Genomic DNA, 27,633 nt, shown 5'->3' with positions numbered 1-27,633 from the left:
TATTATACTTTATCACTGTCTCCCACATTAGCGAGGTAGCACAAGGAAACAGACAGAAGAATGGCCCAACCCACCCACATACACATGTATATACGTACATGCCCACACACGCACATATACATAACTATACATCTCAACGTGTACATACTTATACAAACACAGACATATACATATATACACATGTACATATTCATACTTGCTACCTTCATCCATTCCCATCGCCATCCCACTACACATGAAATGGCACCCCCCTGCGCGCGCAAGAGGTAGCGCTAGGAAAAGACAACAAAGACCACATTCGTTCACACACAATCTCTAGCTGTCATGTATAATGCACCGAATCCATGGCTCCCTTTCCACATCCAGGCCCCACAAAACTTTCCATGGTTTACCCCAGACACTTCACATGCCCTGGTTTAATCCATTGACAGCACGTCGACCCCGGTATACCACATTGTTCCAATTCACTCTATTCCTTGCACGCCTTTCACCCTCCTACATGTTCAGGCCCCGATCGCTCAAAATCATTTTGACTCCATCTTTCCTCCTCCAATTTGGTCTCCCACTTCTCCTCGTTCCCTCCACCTGTGACACATATATCCTCTCTGTCAGTCTTTCCTCACTCATTCTCTCCATGTGACCAAACCATTTCAAAACACCCTCTTCTGCTTTCTCAACCACACTCTTTTTATTACCACACATCTCTCTTACCCTTTTATTACTTACTCGATCATACCACCTCACACAACATACTGTCCTCAAACATCTCATTTCCAGTACATCCACCCTTCTGCACACAACTCTATCTATAGCCCACACCTCGCAACCATGTTGTAAGGTTGAGTTGATCGGAAGGAATTCAGGTCTTCTTCGTTTGTGGTACTCAATGAAGATCAGGTGGTCTTTTTAGATTTATTACAAAATTATGTACATACATGTGTAGTATTTTGGGCTATAGTCTTGTGACACACTACGGCACACTCAAGTGAACATTGTGACGAGGCTGGTTAGTGTGTTCCCTCAGGTAACACTGACAGGGGTTATATGGGAGTCCGTCAACACCCATTCAACAACGTGTTCAAATATCATATCAGCTCTTACTTGTTCAAACATCCTGATTAACAGTAGCCCGTGGGAACAGTGAGCCCGTGAGAACATGCATCTAACTCTATGTAACTCACAGTAAGATGATGATAACAAATAGCTAATGAAAAGATAATGGTAGTGAGCGTGAGTCTTACATTTTGCTCGGCCACAACCTGGCTCAAGCTCCTGAGATCCATGATAAGATATAGCTATACATGAAATAACACTGAATATAAGAGTGCAAAAGTAAGCAAATTGTAGTTATTTACAAGAGTTATTCCTATATCAACTAGTATGCTTGAAAAGAGGGATAGCACATTTTACGATTGTTAGTGTATCAAAAAGATATATTTTTTTTTTTTCTATTTTGCTCTGTCGCTGTCTCCCGCGTTAGCGAGGTAGCGCAAGGAAGCAGACGAAAGATTGGCCCAACCCACCCACATACACATGTATATACATACACGTCCACACACGCAAATATACATACCAATATATCTCAATGTATACATATATATACACACACAGACATATACATATATATACACATGTGCATAATTCATACTGTCTGCCCTTATTTATTCCCATCGCCACCTCGCCACACATGGAATAAAAACCCCTACCCCCTCATGTGTGCGAGGTAGCGCAAGGAAACGACAACAAAGGTATATATATATATATACATATATATATATATATATATATATATATATATATATATATATATATATATATATATATATGGATATTGAATATGTTGTAAACAAAATCAGTATGCAAATGAAATGAAAAAAAAATTAATAATTCAAACAACTTTTTGAATACATATTATTCTGGAGTTAGATTTTTCCTTGAATAAGAAGTGCTGCTGCAACTACCTTCTGAACATCCAATGTGGGTGTAGGGAATTCTATATTAGACACCCTATGTCATAGACAACGATATAACATGAATACTATGAATAGAAATATGAGTGCAATAGACAATGAAATAATTGAAATTCCAGAAATATGAGAAGTGTACTAAAAAGATACAAAAGCCAGAACATCTATTGGAGAATCTAGATCGTCCTGAACCTTAGATGGAAGATGTTGGATCTTTACTTCATCAATGATTGATAAGTTGATGTTTTGGGGGATTCGTTCTATACTCGGGATAGTTCTATCAATTTGTCCCAAAAAATTATCATGAGTGCCGAACAATTTGAAATTGGAACTGATAAGAATACATTGTTGTCCTAACTGAATGTGTCCAGAAACAAATAAGATTTGAGATGATTAGGTGGGCAATGAATATGAACATTTTATGGGTCTAGGAAAAACATTGTCCATACTTTCAATCCAAGGCTCATCAACAACAATTTCCTTAAAGGAACAAGAATGAAGGATATTTTGTTGATGCCCAAAAAGTAGTTGCAACTCACATGAATTTGTTTGTAAATTATGAAAAACCAAGGTATTAGGGGGGCAAATCAAGTTGTCAAGCAATGGTTTATGGCACAATGCTAAATCATCCAAGGAGGGATGTGCAATTAATGAGGAGTTAATATTATATAAGAGAAAGTTCATGTTATCAACAAGGACGTTAGTCTTGTGCAACTCTTTTGTATAATTAAAAGGGAATGGTATTATGTTCACAAGGCTGTAAGTATTGGAGTCATTGAATGGTATGTGGATAATTACCGCTTCTAGTATTATGTCAACCGTTAGTAGGGAGTAATAACTGGCCACATGATGCAGAGGGAGAGCTGGGGTGCAACTGAATTTCGTTGGTGTGACAACTTGGTTTACCAGATTATTAACATCTTCCAATAAGTCAATGAAATAATGTGCATAATAAGTGATTTGGGTATATAAACCATCAACATATGTGGAAATAGTCACTATAGCATATATGATATTAACAGACTTTGACAGTAGTTCTACCTGTTGTGTCAAGTTATTAACATTAACATTATGTCATTTAAATATTTAGAATGTTGTTTTAAGATCTTAGCTTCAGCCTTAATATACCTGTTGTTAAGAAGTTGTTGAAATTGTAAGGATCTAATCTGATTCCTAACTGAATTAAGTTCTTCCTGAGTAGCAGTACCAAACTAATATGATTGGAGGGACCCTACAAAATTGAGCAGACCTCTTTTGCTTCTCCTCTGTTTTTTTGTGTTCATCCTAGTATTAGTATTTACTGGAAATTCAGTGTCTTGTATTATGCCATAGAGAATCACACAGGTACTATTCAGTTTCCAGGTCCACTGGTTTAACAGAGTTGGAGGAGGAGCAACACTAGAGTTTCTGATGGACGCACTGGTGTAAAACTTGAGTAGGGTAGACCGTAAGCTAGGTACGGCCTCCATTAGTTTCACTAAATTATCATAAGTGTAGGGTAGACCCTCCAGGCCCAACTTAACTGAGACTGTGTCCCTCACAAGGCAGACCTCGCGGGGAGTCGTGGTACAGCCGTGGTGTCATATATAGGAAGACACCATAAGGACATGAGAAGGAAGAACCTGTAAAATGATAAACTTAGCAACTTCTTAAGAGTGAGGTCTTAATGAGTACTGATGTGTCTGTGGTGGTGTTGTTAGGGTGTTTGGTTCTGGTGTAGGGACAGTCTGAACAGTGGTAAAAGTTGGTTGGGTGACATTGTTTGGGGTTTGAGGGATACTGTCTGGTGTGGTACCGGGATGATCATGTCCAGAATACTGTAAAACTTTTTCAAGTGGTCATGTTCTTCACGAATGTCACCTATATTTAGATGTCGAACCCTAAACTTATGTTCCTTTAAATGAGCTAAGACTCTATAGGGACCAGAAAATTTTGGGTCAAGCTTAGGAACCTCACTTCTAGAGTTAAATTCCTGCACCATTACCAAGAGTCCGGGAGCCACCTTTGATGGTTTCGTGGATTTATTAGTCTGGTTCATGAGGGTTATAATGGCTTCACCAAGATTTTCCTTGATCCTTTGATGAATCAATTGAATCGTACAATATTTTTCTGCTACAACTGATTTCTGGACCACTGGACATGAAGGAGGGGACGCTGTTATGTCATACGGCAACACTTTATCAAAACCATGTAAGGCGTGGAAGGGTGTGTCTCCAATTGACTTATGATATGCAGAGTTTAATGAACATTGGACATCAGACAGGTACTCATCCCATTCATCATGATCAAAATTGATGTTGGTGCGAAGACACTGGAGGATTTTACGGTTCAACCTTTCTGCCAGGCCATTCGAGGCTGGGTGATGTGCCATTATATTACATTTACTGATGTTATACAATTTACAGAGTTCTTCTTATAATTAGTTATTAGATTCCCCTCCATTATCTGTGACTAAAATCTTCGAGTGCATTATGTCTGTCTAAGATATGTTTTTTGAATGCTTTAGCGACCGTAGCTGTGTTTTTATTTTGTGAAGGCATCAGTAATTACTGAAATGTATCTGTATCCTGCCATGGACCTAGGAAAACCTCCTAATATGTCCATATGAACTCTTTCCCATGGGTATGCAAGTAAAGGATATTTCAACACAGTTTGTGGGTTAGTGGGACTTCCCTTGTGTGTGTTGCAGGTTTGGCACCTCAGAATAAGATCTATAATGTTTATCTGCATTCTTGGCCAAAAATACCTCAAACAAGTTTGCTTATAGCATCTATCTGTGCCTGGGTGTGCGGCCTGTGGTGAATCATGTGCTAACTTCAAGAAGTCCTGTACTAATGCTGTTGGAATTATTGTTTGTTTAACAACATGGGTGGGCACTCCTAATTTTGTGTCCCTGCACAAGACTCCCTGTGCTAAATACCATTCTCTGACTTGAACAACTGTTTTAGCAGCCAAGGAAGATCTTATACCCTCTAGGAATTCTATGATAGGACCCCAGACTGGGTCATCCCGTTGATGCTGTCTCAACCCCTCTACATCAAAATCTATGGGGCTATTATTTACAGTGACTGCACCCACTCTGCGGGAAAGTGCGTCTGCACCTACATTGGATGAGCCCGATACAAAACGAAAATCTGGGTCAAATGCTTTTATAGTTAAAAACCACCTCTGAAACTTTCCTGTGGAATCCTGTCATTGAAAAATACCTAACAGTGCTATGTGATCTGTATAAACTGTAATAGAGTAACCGTATATGTATTCTTTAAAATGTTTGAGTGCCCAAACTCAGTTATTGAGTATTTCGACTCCGTCCTTGAACATGAGCGGCTCGCATATGCTATGGGAAAAAGTCTGCCCTTATTTGACTCCTGCACAAGTACAGCTCCAAGACCCTGTTTACAAGCATCTGTATGCAAAGTGAAGGGTTTCTCAAAGTTGGGAAATCAAAGGATAGGCGCCTCGATCAAGTGTTGCTTGAGTAAGTTAAACGCATTTTCTTGTGCTGTAGACCACTGGAATGTAACTCCCTGTTTCAAAAGTGAAATGAGTGGGTTTGCAATTTTCACAAAATTAGGAATAAATCATTGATAATATCCTGCTAAACTGAGGAGGGATTTGACCTTGTCTGTTGTGGAAGGGACTGGCCATTCTACAATTGTTTTTACTATCTGCAGTAGGTTGAATACCGTTTTCATCAATGGTATGACCTAAGTAATTAATTCTTGTTTGTAGAAAGGAACATTTTTGAGTAACTTGACTTTTAGGTTTGCATCGTAAAGTCGTAAGAATGCTCTCTCAACAATGAAATGAGAAGCAGTATCTGGAGACATGACAATTATATCATCAAGGTAAACCAATACTTCTTTGTCCAACATATGACGAAAAATATCAGTCATTATCCTTGAGAAGGTGATCAGTGAGGAATGAAGACCGAAGGGCATGCATATGAACTGCCAATGACCATCTGGCGTACTGAACACAGTTAGGGGGCGGCTTTCCTCTGACAACGGAATCTGCCAAAATCCGCTCAATGAATCCAAAGTTGAAAATACCTTATTGTTACTGAGGCTATGAAGAAGCTCTGATACCACTGGTAATGCTAAATGATCTTTCAAAGTGACCTTGTTGAGTTTTCTAAAATCTATGACTGGTCTAAAAGTTCTGTTCTTTTCCTGAATGATCAGGAGTGGTGAATTCCATGGTGACCATGATTCCTATATAACCTTATCTTTCAACATGTCCTGAACAAGTTTTTTTTTTGCTGTCTCTGTGCGTGTGTGGCAATCAATAGGCTGGGACATAAGTGGGACGCGTGGTTTTCTCTAAGTTGATAGTGTGAACATCCAAATGAGTTCTACCGAGGCGTTCTCCTGATAAGGCAATAGTAGACCTATACTGGTTAAGTAAGTCTGTTAAATGGTCAACATGCTTGGTTAATCATACCTTGGATATCATGTCAGGGGTGATGGTGAGGAGTTGACTCAAGCTGTGCACTGCTGAGTAAGGGTAGGAGGAGTAGGTGGTGGTGGGTTAATGGAATGTGAGACTAGACGGATGTTAAACTCATGCACCTCCTTGTCTTGAATTCCGGACTTCAAAATGGAGAATTCCACAAGCTTGGCCCCTCTATGGAGACGGACAGGAGTGGGTCCCATATTGGCAATGTATATGGTGACCTCTCCATCTGTGGTCTCATGAATAGAGGCATCCATCAATAGTCCTTTGACAGTTAGTGATGAAGGTTCAGCAACTACTCTTGGTGCGAGATCACCCTCACTGTGTCTGAGTCCATGATCATTCATCCATGTTTGAGAAAGTGAGAGAGGAACCTTCGTTAATATGTTACTGTGCAGAGTCATGTTTGTTTTCAGTTTACCAGGGCAATGAGTAGAAAAGTAAAATGGATGCGTATTGTCTACCATGAAGCAGGGCGTAGGAGCAGATGTAATAATGACTCTAACTGAGTGAGAACTCTTCTCTGACAATGGCAGGAATGTATGATCAACACAAGCAACATTTTCATGATAGATAGGACAGATCTTATGTTGTGCCATAGAGTGGCGTCCTAGTAACAAGTTAGCAGGAAAAGTTACATCACGAACAGTGTAAGGGGTTATGGTAATGACCGAATCGCCTATGCGAATGTTCATTTTGATAGTGCCCCTTACGTCGAGATTTTCATTTGAGATACTTTGAAGGGATGGGTAAAAGTCCGAGCATTGGACAAGTTGAGTGTGCAGTAATGGTTGAATAGAATCATAATGAATGACATCTGCTTCCGTGACACTGTCTAGAAAGATTGTGATTGGCCTATCCTGGAAAGAACCCACTAAATTGAAACTTGTGATGTGAGAAAATGGTGAAGAACGAAAATGTCTTATGAGTTCCTTATGTGATGGACTCTTGTCATGAGAGAGAGATTGACATTGTTGATAATGACATGATGAATCTGTGTTAGATGATGCCTGTCTAGCTAATGCTCGGCATTCCGCTGAAGTGTGTCTAGCCAGGTCAGCCAGGTGTCTGACTGGAGGGAATTATGACTCGGTCAGCAGGATTGTGATGACCGAGGCTGTGATGCCATGAGTCGTTGACTGCGTTTGTTCTGGTAAAGGCGTGAGAATGAATCCGATGTGTAAGGACACACATTCACCTTATGTTCTGGTTGGCAACACTGGAAACACGTAACTTTATGCGAGTGTTTTTCATCACTAAATCACTTTATTTGACCATGAGATGAATGATTGTGTTGATCACTAGAATGTTTCGTTGCACTTTGGGAAGTCAACACCCTTCCCAGTGTCTTAGTGTTGGAATAACCACCTTTCTTTTGAGTGTAATTCAACACTTTTGTTACTGACCATGATGGGTCGATGTCCTCATTAAGTAACCATTGACTTATGTCTGGAGGCAAGTCCTTGAGAATGAAGGTTATGTGTAATAAACACATGAATGTATGTACATGAGTTTCAGGATTCATCATGGCCGATATCCAGGGTGAGGATTCATAAGCCTCCCTAACTAATCTTATTCTTCCATGTAAGGTACTCCAGTGATCAGGGACTGACGTATCATCCAAGTATGTTGTGTTAAGAGCACGTAAAAGGACGTGTAGTAAACTATTTGAGAATGATTCCTCACAACCTAATTTAAACAACGTTTTAAATTCATCCCAAGATGTACAGTTTTGAATGTCATCTGAGTCATAGACAACTGTAGCATAATTGTTAGGCTTGTTGAAATCAATGAGATTTTTAGCTGCCGATATAAGCACTCTGTCTCCTGAATCACCATTATGTTCAAAAATGTCCTCTGCATTTCTAATCCACCGATCAAAATTTGACAGTTTAGCTTGTTTTAGTGTAAAAACAGTTTTTTGTGAAGGAATTGATTGTCCCGAGTTTTTGTGAGGTGGAGGGGAGGTGGGTGTGGGTGTGGTAATGTGTGACAAGGTTTCTGTGGGTCATCTGTGTCATCAGAATCTGTCAAAGCAACTTTGTGTGACGTCACCATTTTAGAAGGCTGGTTCTGTTCATAATAAGGGATTCTAGGTAAATTCCCAAGTGCATATGAACCTTTACGATTACCACTTGGAATTTCTTCAGACATCAATACAATCTTACTTAAAGTGTGTAAGTAATAACCCCCCCAAAAAAATTTTAAATATAATTAACACTATTGACCTAATCCAAAATACATAACATAACATAAAAAGGCTGGCATCATAGTATAACATATCAATATAAGTCTGTAATAAAAGTTGCACTTAATAGTATAACATATCAGTAATGGACTCTATATATGAAAATAATCATCACTAAAAACAATAATACCAGTGTATGAAAACATAAGAAGGAATATATGGAATAATAACTGAAAACTTAGATTAATTTGCTAAACTACAAAAATGAATAATTATATCACCGAAAAGTATATATATGTCTATATTTATAGACTAGGAACTAGTAACACAAAAAGAGCATACCTCACAGAATGAACCATTCTGACACAGTTCTTATCTGAATGGGAGATTCGCTTACGAAGGCATCTTGGGTGTAGCGAGGTGAAGATGTGTGCAGATTAGTGGCTTGCTAGCAGGAAAGTTGATTGAGCAACAGGGGCTGGACCATGCGATGCTGACATCTGGGATGTTGCCACAGCTGATGATAATGCATCTCTGAAGCAGTTGACAAGATGACCTCCACGTTGGTGTTGGCAGGATCGATGACCTTGCTTGAGACGTCTGGATGTGATGGCAGCACTGCACAACATTGGCGGTCTTGATTCCCTTGCAAGCGACAGTGTCAGCAATGCAATGAAGGCGTATCTTCAATGCATTAAGTTACGGGTGATGGAGAACGCAGTCAGCCATGGGTTCTGCCCTTAACATCCACTGGAGTGAGCGTCAAGGCTGTGTCAGGTAGGCTTGTATGACTGCTGGGAACACCAGGCGTAGAAATATGAAATACATGTGACGGTCGTCTGTAGTCACATAGGTTCTTACTTCGCTGCCACCATTTGTAAGGTTCAGTTTATAGGAAGGAATTCAGGTATTCTTCATTTGTGGTACTCAATGAAGATCAGGTGGCCTTTGTAGATTTATTACAAAATTATGTACGTACATGTGTAGTACTCTGGGCTATAGTCTTGTGACACACTATGGCACACTCTAGTGAACAGTGTGACGAGGCTGGTCATTGTGTCACCTCAGGTAAAACTGACAAGGGTTATATGGGAATCTGTCAGCATCCATTCAACAACGTGTTCAAATAACAGATCAGCTCTTACGTGTTCAAACATCCTGATTAACAGTAGCCCGTGGGAATAGTGAGCCCGTGGGAACATGCATCTAACTCTATGTAACTCACAGTAAGATGATAATAACAAATAGCTAATGAAAAAATAATGGTCGTGTGCGTGAGTCTTACAGTATAACATTGTTGAGTCTTACAATATAACATTGTTGAGTCTTACAATATAACATTGTTGGAACCATACTATTCCTTCAAACATACCCATTTTTCCTTTCCTAGATAATGTTCTCACCTTCCACACATTTTCCAACGCTCCCAGAATTTCTGCCTCCTCCCTCACCCTGTGACTCACTTCCACTTCCGTGGTTCCATCCATTGCCAAATCCACTCCCAGATATCTAAAACACTTCACTTCCTCCAGTTTTTCTCCATTCAAACTTACCTCCCAATTGACTTGTCCCTCAATCCTACTGTACCTAATAACCTTGCTCTTATTCACATTTACTCTCAGCTTTCTTCTTTCACACACTTTACCAAATTCAGTCACCAGCTTCTGCAGTTTCTCACCCAAATTAGCCACCAGCACTGTATCATCAGCATACAACAATTGACTCACCTCCCAAGCTTTCTCATCCACAACAGACTACATACTTGCCCCTCTCTCCAAAACTCTTGCATTCACCTCCCTAACAACCCCATCCATAAACAAACTAAGAACCATGGAGACATCACGCACCCCTGTTGCAAACCGACATTTACTGAGAACCAATCACTTTCCTCTTTTCTCATTCGCACACATGCCTTACATCCTCGATAAAAACTTTTCACTGCTTCTAACAACTTGCCTCCCACACCATAAACTCTTAATACCTTCCACAGAGCATATCTATCAACTCTATCATATACCTTCTCTAGATCCATAAATGCTACATGCAAATCCATTCGCTATTCTAAGTATTTCTCATATACATTCTTCAAAGCAAACACCTGATCCACACATCCTCTACCACTTCTGAAACCACACTGCTCTTCCCCAATCTAATGCTCTGTACATTCCTTCACCCTCTCAATCAATGCCCTCCCATATAATTTCCCCTGAGTACTCAACAAACTTATACCTCTGTAATTTGAGCACTCACCTTTATCCCCTTTGCCTTTGTACAATGGCACTATGCATGCATTCCGCCAATCCTCGGGCATCTCACCATGAGTCTTACATACATTAAATATCGTTACCAACCAGTCAACAATACAGTCACCCCCTTTTTTAGTAAATTCCACTGCAGTACTATACAAACCCGCTGCCTTGCTGGCTTTCATTTCTGCAAAGCTTTTACTACCTCTTCTATGTTTACCAAATCTATGTATGTATATATATATATATATATGTATATGTTGAAATGTATAGATATGTATATGTGCGTGTGTGGACGTGTATATATATACATGTGTATGTGGGGAGGTTGGGCCATTCTTTTGTCTGTTTCCTTGCGCTACCATGCTAATGCGGGAGACAGCAAGAACGTTATCTCGGAAAGCAAAAATGGGTATGTTTGAAGGAATACTGGTTCCAACAATTTTATATGGTTGCAAGGCATGAGCTATAAATAAAGTTGTGCGGAGGAGGGTGGATGTCTTGGAAATGAGATGTTTAAGGACAATATGTGGTGTGAGGTGGTTTGATCGAGTAAATAACGAAAGGGTAAGAGAGATGTGTGGTAATAAAGAGAGTGTGGTTGAGAGAGCAGAAGAGGGCGTTCAGAATTAGTTTGATCACATGGAGAGAATGAGTGAGGAAAGATTGACAAAGAGGATATATGTGTCAGAGGTGGAGGGAACGAGGAGAAGTGGGAGACCAAATTGGAGGTGGAAAGGTGGAGTGAAAAAGATTTTGAGTGATCGGGGCCTGGACATTCAGGAGGGTGAAAGGCGTGCAAGGAATAGAGTGAATTGGAACAATGTGGTATACCGGAGTCAACGTGCTGTCAGTGGATTGAACCAGGGCATGTGAAGCATCTGTGGTAAACCATGGAAAGTTCTGTGGGGCCTGGATTTGGAGAAGGTGCTGTGGTTTCGGTGCATTATACATGGCAGCTAGAGACTTAGTGTGAATGAATGTGGCCTTTCTTGTCTTTTCCTAGTGCTGCTTCATGCACATGCATGGGGAGGGGGTTTTCATTTCATGTGTGGCAGGGTGGCGATGGGAATGAATTTGTGCAGACAGTATGAATTATGCACATGAGTATATATGTATATGTCTGTGTGTGTATATATATGTATACGTTGAGATGTATAGGTAGTTTATGTGCGTGTGTGGACATTTATGCATATACATGGGTATGTGTGTGGGTTGGGCCATTCTTTTGTCTGTTTCCTTGCGCTACCTTGCTAATGTGGGAGACAGCAACAAAGTATGATAAATATAAAATGAATAAATATAAATGTATTATTAATAATGATACATGTATTTATTTATTTATTTATTCATTTTGCTTTGTCGCTGTCTCCTGCGTTAGGGAGGTAGCACAAGGAAACAGACGAAAGAATGGCTCAACACACCCACATACACATGTATATACATACACATCCACACACACTCACTCTATTCCTTGCACACCTTTCACCCTCCTGTATGTTCAGGCCCCGATCACTCAAAATCTTTTTCACTCCATCTTTCCACCTCCAATTTGGTCTCCCACTTCTCCTCGTTCCCTCCACCTCTGACACATATATCCTCTTGGTCAGTCTTTCCTCACTCATTCTCTCCATGTGACCAAACCATTTCAAAACACCCTATTCTGCTCTCTCAACCACACTCTTTTTATTACCACAAATCTCTCTTAGCCTATTATTACTTATTCGATCAAACCACCTCACACCACATATTGTCCTCAAACATCTCATTTCCAGCACATCCACCCTCCTGCGCACAACGCTATCTATAGCCCACGCCTCGCAACCATATAACATTATTGGAAGCACCATTCCTTCAAACATACCCATTTTTGCTTTCCGAGATAATGTTCTCGACTTACACACATTCTTCAACGCTCCCAGAATTATATATATATAAGTATATATCCCTGGGGATAGGGGAGAAAGAATACTTCCCAGCATTCCCCGTGTGTCGTAGAAGGCGACTAAAGGGGATGGGAGTGGAGGGCTAGAATTCCTCCCCTCCTTGTATTTTAACTTTCTAAAAGGGGAAACAGAAGGAGTCATGCGGGGAGTGATCATCCTTTTTGAAAACTCAGATTGGGGTATCTAGATGTGTGTGGATGTAACCAAGATGAGAAAAAGGAGAGATAGGTAGTATGTTTGAGGAAAGGAACCTGACTGTTTTGACTCTGAGTGAAACGAAGCTGAAAGATAAAGGGGAAGAATGCTTTGACTCTGAGTGAAACGAAGCTGAAGGGTAAAGGGGAAGAATGGTTTGGAAATATTTTGGGAGTAAAGTCAGGGGTGGGTGAGAGGACAAGAGCAAGGGAAGGAGTAGCGCTACTCCTGAAACAGGAGAGGTGGGAGTATGTGATAGAGTGTAAGAAAGTAAACTCTAGATACATATGGGTAAAGCTGGAAGTTGGATGTTAATGTACTGAGAGGGGCAACTGGAGGCGAAGGTGAAGATTTGTAGAGGTTTTCAGAAAAGAAGAGAGAATGTTGGGGTGAAGAGAGTGGTGAGAGTAAGTGAGCTTGGGAAGGAGACTTGTGTGAGGAAGTACCAGGAGAGACTGAGTACAGAATGGAAAAAGGTGAGAACAAAGGAGGTAAGGGGAGTGGGGGAGGAATGGGATGTATTTTAGGGAAGTAGTGATGGCTTGTGCAAAAGATGATTGTGCCATGAGAAGCATGGGAGGTGGGCAGATTAGAAAGGGTAGTGAGTGGTGGGATGAAGAAGTAAGATTAATAGTGAAAGAGAAGAGAGAGGCATTTGGACGATTTTTGCAGGGAAATAATGCAAATGAGTGGGATATGTATAAAAGATAGAGGCAGGAGGTCAAGAGAAAGGTGCAAGAGGTGAAAAAGAGGGCAAATGAGAGTTGGGGTGAGAGAGTATCATTAGATTTTAGGGAGGATAAAAAGATGTTTTGGAAGGAGGTAAGTAAAGTCTGTAAGACAAGGGAACAAATGGGAACTTCAGTGAATGGGGCTAATGGGGAGGTGATAACAAGTAGTTGTGATGTGAGAAGGAGATGGAGTGAGTATTTTGAAGGTTTGTTGAATGTGTTTGATGATAGAGTGGCAGATATAGGGTGTTTTAGTCAAGGTGGTGTGCAAAGTGAGAGGGTTAGGGAAAATGATTTGGTAAACAGAGAAGAGGTAGTAAAAGCTTTGCAGAAGATGAAAGCCAGCAAGGCAGCGGGTTTGGATGGTATTGCAGTGGAATTTATTAAAAAAGGGGGTGACTGTATTGTTGACTGGTTGGTAAGATTATTTAATGTATGTATGACTCATGGTGAGGTGCCTGAGGATTGGCGGAAAGCTTGCATAGTGCCATTGTACAAAGGCAAAGGGGATAAAAATGAGTGCTCAAATTACAGAGGTATAAGTTTGTTGTGTGCTCCTGGGAAATTATATGGGAGGGTATTGATTGAGAGGGTGAAAGCATGTATGGAGCATCAGAATGGGGAAGAGCATTGGGGTTTCAAAAGTGGTAGAGGATGTGTGGATCAGGTGTTTGCTTTGAAGAATGTATGTGAGAGAAAAGCAAAGGATTTGTAGCATTTATGGATCTGGAGAAGGTATATGATAGAGTTGATAGAGATGCTCTGTGGAAAGTATTAAGAATATATAGTGTGGAAGGCAAGTTGTTAGAAGCAGTGAAAAGTAATTATTGAGGATGTAAGGCTTGCATACATGTAGGAAGAGGGGAAAGTGATTGGTTCTCAGTAAATGTTGGCTTGTGGCAGGGGTGTGTGATGTCTCCATGGTTGTTTAATTTGTTTATGGATGGGGTTGTTGGGGAGGTGAATGCAAGAGTTTTGGAGAGAGGGGCAAGTATGCAGTCTGTTGTGGATGAGAGAGCTTGGGAGGTGAATCAGTCTTTGTTCGCTGATGATACAGCACTGGTGGCTGATTCATGTGAGAAACTGCAGAAGCTGGTGACACAGTTTGGTAAAGTGTGTGAAAGAAGAAAGGTGAGAGTAGATGTGAATAAGAACAAGGTTATTAGGTACAGTAGGGTTGAAGGTCAAGTCAATTGGGAGGTAAGTTTGAATGGAGAAAAACTGGAGGAAGTAAAGTGTTTTAGATATCTGGGAGTGGATTTAGCAGCAGATGGAACCATGGAAGCGGAAGTGAATCTTAGGGTGGGGGAGGGGTGAAAGTTCTTTGAGCGTTGAAGAATGTGTGGAAGTCGAGAACATTATCTTGGAAAGCAAAAGTGGGTATGTTTGAGGAGTAGTGGTTCCAACAATGTTTTATGGTTGCGAGGCATGGGCTATAGATAGAGGTGTGCAGAGGAGGGTGGATGTGCTGGAAATGAGATGTTTGAGGATAGTATGTGGTGTGAGATGGTTTGATCGAGTAAGTAATAATAGGGTAAGAGAGATGTGTGGTAATAAAAAGAGTGTGGTTGAGAGAGCAGAAAAGGGTATTTTGAATTGGTTTGGTCTCATGGAAAGAATGAGTGAGGAAAGATTGACCCAGAGGATATATGTGTCAGAAGTGGAGGGAACGAGGAGAAGTGGGAGACCAAATTGGAGGTGGAAAGATGGAGTGAAAAAGTTTTTGAGTGATCGGGGCCTGAACATGCAGGAGGGTGAAAGGCGTGCAAGGAATAGAGTGAATTGGAACGATGTGGTATACCGGGGTTGACGTGCTGTTAATGGATTGAACCAGGGCGTGTGAAGCGTCTGGGGTAAACCATGGAAAGTTCTGTGGGGCCTGGATGTGGAAAGGGAGCTGTGGTTTTGGTGCATTATTACATGACAGCTAGAGAGTGAGTGTGAACGAATGTAGCCTTTGTTGTCTTTTCCTAGTGCTACCTCGTGCACATGAGGGGGTAGGGGGTTGGTTATTCCATGTGTGGTGGGGTGGCGATGGGAATGAATAAGGGCAGACAGTATGAATTATGTACATGTGTATGTATATATATATATGTCTCTGTGTGTATATATATATGTATTCGTTGAGATGTATAGGTATGTATATTTGCGTGTGTGGACGTGTATGTACATACATGTGTATGTGGGTGGGTTGGGCTATTCTTTCATCTGTTTCCTTGCGCTACCTCGCTAATGCGGGAGACAGCGACAAAGCAAAAAAATGAAATATATATATATATATATATATATATATATATATATATATATATATATATATATATATATATATATATCTTCCCCTTCTTCCACACTAGATCATCCTTTCCCTCGCTTGTTGGGCACTGCTAGGAAGGGATGAAGAAAGGCCACATCTGCTTTAGCTTTTATGTCTTATTCACGAAAACACAGCTCCCTATTCACATCCAGGCCCTATAGGCTTTTCCATGGTTTACCCAGGATGCTTTGCATGCCCTAGTTAAGTTCATTGATAGCACATCAGCCACAGTATACCTCATCATTCCAATTCATTGTATCCCATGCATGCCTTTCACCCTCCTGTATGTTTAGGCCCCAATTATCCAAGATCTGTTTTACTCCATCCATCCATCTCAGCTTTTGTCTCACCATTCTCCTTGTTCCCTCTGCTTTTGACACACATATCCTCTTTGAACCTTTTCTCACTCATTCTCCATTTGTTTTCTTATTCTTCATAAAGTGTACTGATACTCACTCACCCTAACTCTCATTTGCCCTCTTTTTCAACCCCAGCAACTTTCTCTTGACCTCCTTTCATTTTCTCTTATGAATCTCCCAATCATTTGCATCCTTTCCATGTAAGTACCAGCCAAATGCCTATCTAGTCTCATTCAGCAACTTTACTGCTTCATCCCACCACTCACTACCCTTTCTAATCAGCCCGCATCCCACATTGGACATACCACTTGCATCTCTCTTACATGCTGCCATTGCTTCCCTTAATTCCTCCCTTTCTTCACTCACTCCTCTTGCTTCATTTGCTTTCACATTTTGTCATTCTACACTAGATCTCCCCCGATGTTTCTTCATGCAAGTCTTTTTTCCAAGCTCACCTGTTTTCACCACTCTCCTCTTACTGTTACTGTTTTCTCATTTCCTGAAACCTCAACAAATCTTCACTCTTACCTCCACAAGATAGTGATCAGACATCCCACCAGCTGCTCCCTTTCAGCACACTTACAACTAAAAGTTTTTCTTTTGCATGAGTATCAATTAATACGTAATCCAGTGATGCCCACTGACCATCTCTGCTACTCATTTATGTATCCATGTGTATACATATGCAAAATATTTTCCAAACAAAATCAAAATAACAACCCTGTGAAAAGAATGAAGAGGCTCTCTAGCAATCATCCAGGTGAGAGAAGTGCTATGTAGTACTCATAGATAGGTAGATATCATTCTTGGTGATATGTTATTTTGAAATGCTGAATTCATCTTATGCAGAAAGAATAACAATGTGACGTATAATATTTCTTGATTGTAGGATCTGTACAGGAAGATGGGAAAAGTGTTTTGTATGTACCATCTGTCTGGGTCTGCTTGTTATGTCTACAGTTTTCATCATGGTAGCTTATCAACCTTTAGACATTCATCTGAAGTGGCTGATTCATTTTTCAACTTGAGGCAGTATTTGGGAAACCAGGGCCTACATTATGCATGAACCTGGGAGAACTGGATTTTTCTCTATTATGGTAGAAATTTTTAGGCTATAAGAGAGATCATTTTGCTCTCAGAAGTATCTGCATGTTATATGAATATGATGTTGTGGATTAAAAGATTAGAGAGTTTAAGGAGATCTATAGTGTAGGTATTTGATATAAGATAATGAAAGGATAAAAAGAAAACAATATACCATGAAACAGTATAGCTAGAAATAAATGATATAAGCTAAAGCATTATAAGAGTAAAAGAGATTTGAGTCGTAAATGGAAGGTATGGAACATAATAGGGACTTAGGAATCAAAATATAGAAAACAGTATATTGGTTATAATAAGAGTTTATATCCATTAAATGTAAGAGAAATTGTGCAGGAGAGGAAATATATGTTGCAAGAAGTGAATACAGTAATGTGAGGATGACTAATGGCTTAACTGTTAATGGAAACATATTCAAATATCTGATTATTACACTTATGTCTTGTTTCACTTTATATTTGTTAATTCCTGTTATCATGAATACTATTCTTTATGTTTTTTCCTCTTAGTGTATGGCATTTTGGCCTGACGGTGAAAACATGCACATGGTAGTTCGTTATCGGGACCAGCAAGTGAGATCTCAACATTTCCACTTCAATTCCAACCATTCAACAGTTCTTCGGATGGAAAAGGGGGTAGGTCTGCCATAAAATGTAGATTTAGTAATGCTTGTTGACTTACTTATCCCAGAAAATGTTAAAAACAGCTCATTTTGATAGTTGTCATTTGATTTTGAATTGAACCCTTTCCTTACTTTGTCCAGATTATGTGTTCTGAGAAAAGTTTACAAAGGACATGTGACCTAATGGGAACTTAGACATGTTAGAAAGGAGGATGTGTTGCAGGGCCTCACTCTGGCCCCAGTATTGTTCTTGGGCGCCACACATATCCCTGCTTGTTCCAAGGCCCCACTCCAGCATGTTTTTTTTTTTTTTTCAAACTAGTTCTAATATTGTTCCTAGCCCCACTGCAGTCTCAGTACTGTATTGTATTTGCACCCGTCCCACAAAAACAGACGCAGGGATACATAATACATAAAGTGAAACATGATACAGTACAACATAGTGCAGTTAATCCATGCATAACATGGCTTCATTTTGCAGTAGTTGAGTCATTAGGGAACTAGTTCATCATGATTAGCTTAATTCATCATTTTTAAGTGATGAGACAATGATGAGTGGAGAGCAAAGGATATAGAGCATGGCTACTCATGTACTGTTAGTGAAGGTCCAGTCATACGAAAGTCCTAGATGGCAAAGGTCTGGATGAAAGGCTTCATTTAAAATAACATCATAAAGAAGTGATAAGAAAATGCATTATGATTGGCTTCAGGCTGATGTACTCTGAAACTAACTGGAAATTTGTTTTTGATAAGCTCAAGAAATGATTTCATGAATGCTACTGATTACAGATGCACTGTGAAGAATGACATCTTAATTTTTTTCCCATATGAGCAAATTACTGTACAGAGAGAAGAGAGGCTGACGTCCACAGCAAAGTTCGTCATGGTCCAGATCCAGACCACCGTCTACCAATTGAGTAGCCCTTGCATAGAATATAAGCCCTAAATAAAAGAGTGAAAAGGATATTATATCGGTAAGAGAAGGTGAATCAGGATCTTGGAAGGAATTTGAGATGATTTATCAGTTAAGATAGATTGATAATCTCTTCTAGAAGGAAGAGAATAATGCTAGAAGACAGTAGAAGAATGCTAGTTACAAATGATAGGGTTAGCCTAGTTACAAATGATGGGGTTAGCAAGAAATGCATAGAATGTTTTAAAGAGTAGATTAGAGAAGGGAGACTCTCACTCCAACCACCTTTACCATCCTTGCACACACCATCAATTTTTCAAATGTTTTAAGGAGTTATTACAGCTACTGTAATCCCTGCTAGTCATAGAAGGGGGAGTAGGGGGCTGGAAACTCTCCCCTTCTGGTATTTAAATTTCTAGAAGATGGAACAGAAGAAAGAGCCAGGCTTGGGTGTCTGAAATGTGTAGAATAAACCAAGATGAGAAGAGAGGAGAAATATTTGAGAAAAGTAAGCTGAATGTTCTGGCTCTACTGAAATGAAGCTGAAAGGTTAAGGGGAAGAATGATGTGGAAATGTGTTAGCAGTAAAGTCAGGGGTAGGTGAGAGGACAAGAGCTAAGGAATAGCACTACTCCAAAAGCAGTTGTGGGAGTGTGTGAGAGTGTGGAGTGTGTGCCTAGACTGATGTAGGTAAAAATTAAATTGGATTGCGAGAGTTGGGTAATTCTTGGTGCTTATGCAACTGGCTACAAGAAGAAAGATCATGAGAGGCAAGTGTTCAGGAGCAGCTGAGTGAGAGTGTCAGCAGTTGTGATGTACGAGACTTGGTATTAGTGATGGATGATTTAGATGGGAAGGTAAGTAATGTGGCAGTTGAGGGTATAATTGTGGGGGCATGGGGTATTCAGGATTATGAATGGAAATAGCCAAAAGCATGTGGAGTTGTGTGCTGAAAAAGGATTTGTGATTGGGAATGTCTTGTTTAAAAAGAGGGACATACACAAGCATATGTATGTAGATAAGAAACATGGTCAGGATGCATTATTGGATCACAGATTGATTGATACACATGTAAGAGAAAAAATTTTGGATATAATTGTGCTGAGAGAGACAGCTGGTGGGATGTTTGATTTGTAGAGGTTTTAGGGCAAGAGAAAACAGAAGTGGTAAGATAGTGGTCAAATTAAGTGAGCTTGGATATGAGACATGTGAAGAAATACCAGGAAAGATTCAGTGTAAGAGGACAAAATGGTAAATTAACCATGGGGAGTGGATGAAGAATGTGAGGTATTCAGGGAAGCAGTGCTGGCATGTGTGAGAGATGCATGTGACATGTGAAAGGTGGGAGGTGGCCAGATTCAAAAAGGTAGCGAGTGGTGGGATGAATAGGTAAGGTTGCTATTGAAAGAGAAAAGAGAGGTATTTGGGCAGCATTAACAGGGTAAGAGTGCAAATGATTGGAGGATGTATAAAGGAAAGTAGCAGGAGGTCAGGTGGAAGGTGCAGGGATTGAAAAAGAGGGCAAATGAGAGTTGAGTTGAGCAAGTATCAATAAATTTCAGGGAGAATCAGGTGTTTTGGAAGGAGGTTGATAATAGACAAAAGACAGGAACATCACTGAAGGAAGCAAAATGGTAAGTGGGAACAGGTAGTGATGAAGTGAAGAGGAGATGGAGTGAGTATTTTAAAGGCTTGTTGAATGTGCTTGATGACAGGGTGACAAATTTAGCATGTTTAAGGGGTGGTATGTGAAGCAAGAGAGTCATGGAGAGTGGTTTCATCCTTACAGAGGATGAAATGTGGCAAGGTGGCTGGAGTGGATGGTATTGCTGTTGAATTTAAGGAAATGAATGAGTCTGTTGTTGATTGGCTAGTTAGGATTTTCAGTGTATATATGGATCATGGGGAAGTGCCTAAAGATTGATGCAATGTATGTATAGAGCCATTGTCTAAAGGCAAGGGAGATAAAGATGAGTGTTCATACTACAAGGGTATATGTTTGTTGAGTGCACCTGGTAAGTTGTATGGGAGGGCAGTGATTGAGAGAGTGAAAACTTGTAAAGAGTGTCAGACTGGGGAGGAGCCATTGTGATTCAGAAGTGTTAAAGGATATATGGATCAGGTGTTTGCATTAAAGATGTGTGTGAGAAATATTTCAAGAAACTGATGGATTTGTATGTGGCATTTATGGATCTAGTGACAGCAAATGATTGGGGTTGACAGAGATGCCTTGTAGAAGGTCTTAAAGGTATGTGGTGTGTAAGAAAAGCTTCTAGAGCAGTGAGAAATTTTTATCAAGGGTGTAAGGCATATGTAGGAGTAGAAAGAGAAGAGAGTGAATGGTTCAAAGTGAAGTTTGGTCTCTGGCAGGGGTAAGTGATGTCACCATGGTTAATTTGTTTATTTATTGGTTGATGAGGGAGGTAAATGCAAAAGTCTTGGAAAGAGGGATGAGTATGCAGTCTGTAGGGGATGAAAGGGCCCAGGAAGTAAGTTGTTTGTTGTTTGCTGATGATACATCACTGGTGGCAGATTCGATTGTGAAACTGCAGTTCATTATTGAGTTTGGAAGGGTGTGTGGAAGGAGGAATTTGAGAGTAAATGTGAATAAAAGCCTGGTTATTAGGTTTAGCAGAGTTAAGGGACAGGTTAGGTAGGGTGTAAGTTTGAACGGAGAAAAATTAGAGGAATTGAAGTGTTTTAGGTACCTGGGAGTGGACATTTAAGCAAAAGAACCATGGAAGTGAAAGTGAGTCACAGGATGGACAGTGGAACAAAGGCTCTGGGAGGAGTGAAGCATGTGTGGAAAGAGAAATCATTACCTTGGAGGTTAAAAATGGGTATGATTGAAGGCATAGTATTCCCAGCATTATTTTATGATTGCAGATCATAGGCTATAGATATGATTGTGCAGAGGAGGATGAGTGTATTGCAAATTAAATGTTTGGGGACAATATTTGATATGAGGTGATTTGATCAAGTAAGTAATGAAAGGGTAGGATAGATGTGTGGTATTAAAAAGAGTGTGGTTGAGATAGTTGAAGAGGGTGTGCTGAAATTATTTGGGCATATATAGAGAATGAGTGTGGAAATGTTGACAAAAAGGATTCATGTGTCAGAAGTGGAGGAAACAAGGAGAATAGGGAGGCCAAATTGGAGATGAAAGGATGAAGTGAAAAAGACTGAATGATTTAGGCCTGAAGATGCAGGAGGGTGAAAGGAGTGCACGAGAAAAATTGAACTGGAACGGTGTGGTATACCGGGGTTGACATTCTGTCAATGAATGAACCAGAGCATTTGAAATATCCAGGATAAACAATGGAAAGAACTGTAGGGCCTGGTTGTGGATAGAGCTGTGGTTTCTGTGCACTACCATGCTAATGCAGGAAACTGCTCAGTATGCGTTTGGCTCAAGAGATTACTTCTCCCAGGAATTTGATTTCCACTGTCAATCTATCTGTCTATATCTCTGATGTGGGAATGCCCATCAAGGAGATGGCCACAGTAAAAGAGCCTCCACCTATCTCTGTGTACATTTTTTTCTTGCATACTTCGTTCCATGCATTTTCCCCCATTTCTTTCCCTCCAGTACTCTTCCACTCTATTACCCCATGTCACACACAGCCCCTTTAATCATGCTGTCTTACACTCTCCTTGTAGACTCCCTGTTTTGCATTCTTTTCACATTCCCAAACCACCTCAAAGTATTGTTTCACCCACTCTACCACTCCACAATTCATTCCCTTTGTATTTCCTGCCATACCACATTTCTCATGTATCCCTTCGTTGCTTTCTTCATTCCATCTAGTTATACCACGTGTTCCTATCAAATGACTCATATGCACAGCTTAGATTCATTACCTCCGTGACTCATCCATGTCCATCTTTCTGCTGCATAGGTTATGTTTAGGAGGACTATGCTGTTGCATAATCCTTTCTTCACTTCCCTACTTACACCTCTAACCTTCATTATTCTGTAATGTAATCCAGTGACTCTTGTACCTTGTACTGCTCTCTCTCTTGTCCCTTCTTCCAAATCACCAGACATACCCAAGATAGCTCCCAAAAAGATGAAGGGAGACATGTCTGCTCACATATATGGGGATAGGGGAGAAAGAATACTTCCCATGTATTCCCTGCGTGTTGTAGAAGGTGACTAAAGGAGGCGTGAGTGGAGGGCTGGAAACCCCCCTCATTGTATTTAGATTTTTAAAAGGGGAAACAGAAGAAGGAGTCATGAGGGGAGTGCTTATCCTCCTCGAAGGCTCAGATAGGGGTGTCTGAATGTGTGTGGTTGTAACCAAGAAAAGAAGAAAGGAGAGATAGGTAGTATGTTTGAGGAACCTGGAAGTTTTGGCTCTGAGTGAAACGAAGCTCAAGGGTAAAGGGGAAGAGTGGTTTGGGAATGTCTTGGGAGTAAAGTCAGGTGTTGGTGAAAGGACAGGAGGAAAGGAAGGAGTAGCCTCTAGATTGGTATGGGTAAAACTGTAAGTGGATGGAGAGAGATGTATGATTTTTGGTGCATATGCACCTGGTCATGAAAAGAAAGATCATGAGAGGCAAGTGTTTTGGGAGCAGCTAAGTGAGTGTGTAAGCACCTTTGATTCACGGGACTGGGTATAGTGATGGGTGACTTGAATGCAAAGGTAAGTAATGTGGCAGTGTTTTAGATGGAAATGGTGAAGAGTATGTGGATTTGTGTGCTAAAAAAAAAGACTGGTGATTGGAATACCTGGTTTAAAAAGAGAGATATGCATAAGTATACATATGTGAATAGGAGAGATGGTCAAAGGGCATTATTCGATTACATGTTAATTGATAGGCATGTAAAAGAGAGACTTTTGGATGTAAATGTTCTGAGAGGGGCAGCTAGGGGATGTCTGATCACTATCTTGTGAAGGCGAAGGTGAAGACTTGTTGAGATTTTCAAAGAAGAGAGTGTTGGGGAGAAGAGAGTGGTGAGAGTAAGTGAGCTTGGAAAGGAGACTTGTGTGAGGAAGTACCAGGAGAGATTGAGAGTAGAATGGCAAAAAGTGAGAACAAATGGCATGAGGCGAGTGGGTGAGGTATGGGATGTATTTAGGGAAGCAGTGATTGGCATGTGCAAAAGATGCCTGTGGTATGAGAAAGGTGGGAGGTGGGCGGATTAGAAAGGGCAGTGAGTGGTAGGATGAAGTAATGTTGTTAGTGAAAGAGAAGAGAGAGAGATGTTTGGATGATTTTTACTGGGATGGAATGCAAATGACTGGGAGATGTATAAAAGAAAGTGGGAGGAGATCAAAAGAAAGGTGCAGGAAGTGAAAAAGAGGGCAAATGAGAGTTTGGGGTGAGAGAGTATCATCAAATTTTAGGGAGATTAAAAAGATGTTTTGGAAGGAGGTAATTAACGTGCATAAGGCAAGAGAACAAATGGGAACATCAGTGAAGGGGGCAAATGGAGGGGTAATAACAAGAAATGAAAAGGAGATAGAGTGAGTATTTTGAAGGTTTGTTGAATGTGTTTGATGATAGAGTGGCAGATATAGTGTGTTTTGGTCGGTGTGGTGCGAAATTTGAAGGTCAGGGAGAATGGTTTGATAAACAGAGAAGATGTAGTGAAAGCTTTGCAGAAGATTAACGCCAGCAAGGTGGCAGGATTGGATGGTATTGCAGTGTTATTTTATTTATTAGATAAGGGGTGACTGTGTTGTTGGTAAGGATATTCAGTGTATGTTTGGATCATGGTGAAGTGCTTGAGGATTGGCGGAATGCATGCATCTTGCCATTGTAAAAAGGCATAGGGGATAAAGGCAAGTATTTGATTTACAGAGGCTTATGTTTGTTGAGTATTCCTGGGAAATTATATGAGAGATTAAAGGTGTGTACAGAGCATCAGACTAGGGAAGAGCAGCGTGGTTTCAGAAGTAGTAGAGGATGTATGGATCAGGTGTTTGCTTTGAAGAATGTTTTTTTTTTTTTTTTATACCTCGTCGCTGTCTCCCGCGGTTGCGAGGTAGCACAAGGAAACAGACGAAAGAAATGGCCCAACCCCCCCCATACACATGTACATACACACGGCCACACACGCAAATATACATACCTACACAGCTTTCCATGGTTTACCCCGGACGCTTCACATGCCTTGATTCAATCCACTGACAGCACGTCAACCCCTGTATACCACATCGCTCCAATTCACTCTATTCCTTGCCCTCCTTTCACCCTCCTGCATGTTCAGGCCCCGATCACACAAAATCCTTTTCACTCCATCTTTCCACCTCCAATTTGGTCTCCCTCTTCTCCTCGTTCCCTCCACCTCCGACACATATATCCTCTTGGTCAATCTTTCCTCACTCATTCTCTCCATGTGCCCAAGCCATTTCAAAACACCCTCTTCTGCTCTCTCAACCACGCTCTTTTTATTTCCACACATCTCTCTTACCCTTACGTTACTTACTCGATCAAACCACCTCACACCACACATTGTCCTCAAACATCTCATTTCCAGCACATCCATCCTCCTGCGCACAACTCTATCCATAGCCCACGCCTCGCAACCATACAAAATTGTTGGAACCACTATTCCTTCAAACATACCCATTTTTGCTTTCCGAGATAATGTTCTCGACTTCCACACATTTTTCAAGGCTCCCAAAATTTTCACCCCCTCCCCCACCCTATGATCCACTTCCGCTTCCATGGTTCCATCCGCTGACAGATCCACTCCCAGATATCTAAAACACTTCACTTCCTCCAGTTTTTCTCCATTCAAACTCACCTCCCAATTGACTTGACCCTCAACCCTACTGTACCTAATAACCTTGCTCTTATTCACATTTACTCTTAACTTTCTTCTTCCACACACTTTACCAAACTCTCTCACCAGCTTCTGCAGTTTCTCACATGAATCCGCCACCAGCGCTGTATCATCAGCGAACAACAACTGACTCACTTCCCAAGCTCTCTCATCCCCAACAGACTTCATACTTGCCCCTCTTTCCAAGACTCTTGCATTTACCTCCCTAACAACCCCATCCATAAACAAATTAAACAACCATGGAGACATCACACACCCCTGCTGCAAACCTACATTCACTGAGAACCAATCACTTTCCTCTCTTCCTACACGTACACATGCCTTACATCCTCGATAAAAACTTTTCACTGCTTCTAACAACTTGCCTCCCACACCATATATTCTTAATACCTTCCACAGAGCATCTCTATCAACTCTATCATATGCCTTCTCCAGATCCATAAATGCTACATACAAATCCATTTGCTTTTCTAAGTATTTCTGACATACATTCTTCAAAGCAAACACCTGATCCACACATCCTCTACCACTTCTGAAACCACACTGCTCTTCCCCAATCTGATGCTCTGTACCTGCCTTCACCCTCTCAATCAATACCCTCCCATATAATTTACCAGGAATACTGAACAAACTTATACCTCTGTAATTTGAGCACTCACTCTTATCCCCTTTGCCTTTGTACAATGGCACTATGCACGCATTCCGCCAATCCTCAGGCACCTCACCATGAGTCATACATACATTAAATAACCTTACCAACCAGTCAACAATACAGTCACCCCCTTTTTTAATAAATTCCACTGCAATACCATCCAAACCTGCTGCCTTGCTGGCTTTCATCTTCCGCAAAGCTTTTACTACCTCTTCTCTGTTTACCAAATCATTTTCCCTAACCCTCTCACTTTGCACACCACCTCGACCCAAACACCCTATATCTGCCACTCTGTCATCAGACACATTCAACAAACCTTCAAAATACTCATTCCATCTCCTTCTCACATCACCACTACTTGTTATCACCTCCCCATTTACGCTCTTCACTGAAGTTCCCATTTGCTCCCTTGTCTTACGCACCCTATTTACCTCCTTCCAGAACATCTTTTTATTCTCCCTAAAATTTACTGATAGTCTCTCACCCCAACTCTCATTTGCCCTTTTTTTCACCTCTTGCACCTTTCTCTTGACCTCCTGTCTCTTTCTTTTATACTTCTCCCACTCAATTGCATTTTTTCCCTGCAAAAATCGTCCAAATGCCTCTCTCTTCTCTTTCACTAATACTCTTACTTCTTCATTCCACCACTCACTACCCTTTTGAAGAATGTATGTGAGAAATACTTAGAAAAACAGATGGATTTGTATGTAGCATTTATGGATTGGAGAAGGCATATGATAGGGTTGATAGAGATGCTTTTTGGAAGGTTTTAAGAGTATACGGTGTGGGAGGTAAGTTGTTAGAAGCAGTGAAAAGCTTTTACCAAGGATGTAAGGCATGTGTATGAGTAGGAAGGGAGGAAAGTGATTGGTTCCCAGTGAATGTTGGTTTGTGTCAGGGGTGCAAGATGTCTCCATGGTTGTTTAATTTGTTTATGGATGAGGTGGTTAGGGTAGTAAATGCAAGAGTTTTGGAGAGAGGGGCAAGTATGCAGTCTGTTGTGGAAGAGAGGGCTTAGGAAGTTAGTCAGTTGTTGTTCGCTGATGATACAGTGCTGGTGGCTGATTCGGGTGGGAAAACTGCAGAAGCTGGTGACTGAGTTTGATAAAGTGTGGGAAAGGAGAAAGTTAAGAGTAAATATGAATAAG

General features: G+C 40.7%; 1 protein-coding gene across 1 annotated transcript in view; it reads left to right on the top strand.

Annotated features, from left to right (window-relative positions):
• LOC139764960 (intermembrane lipid transfer protein VPS13A-like) overlaps positions 1-27,633 on the top strand; it is a 1,504,808-nt gene that overhangs the window by 929,346 nt on the left and 547,829 nt on the right. The window contains 1 exon segment of the mRNA XM_071692018.1: positions 18,012-18,137. Coding sequence (XP_071548119.1) covers positions 18,012-18,137 — 126 coding nt within the window.

This window comes from Panulirus ornatus, chromosome 52 (assembly GCF_036320965.1).
Source record: "Panulirus ornatus isolate Po-2019 chromosome 52, ASM3632096v1, whole genome shotgun sequence".
Taxonomy (NCBI): domain Eukaryota; kingdom Metazoa; phylum Arthropoda; class Malacostraca; order Decapoda; family Palinuridae; genus Panulirus; species Panulirus ornatus.
Note: the sequence above shows the minus strand (reverse complement) of the source record. Positions and strands in the feature narration are given on the sequence as shown.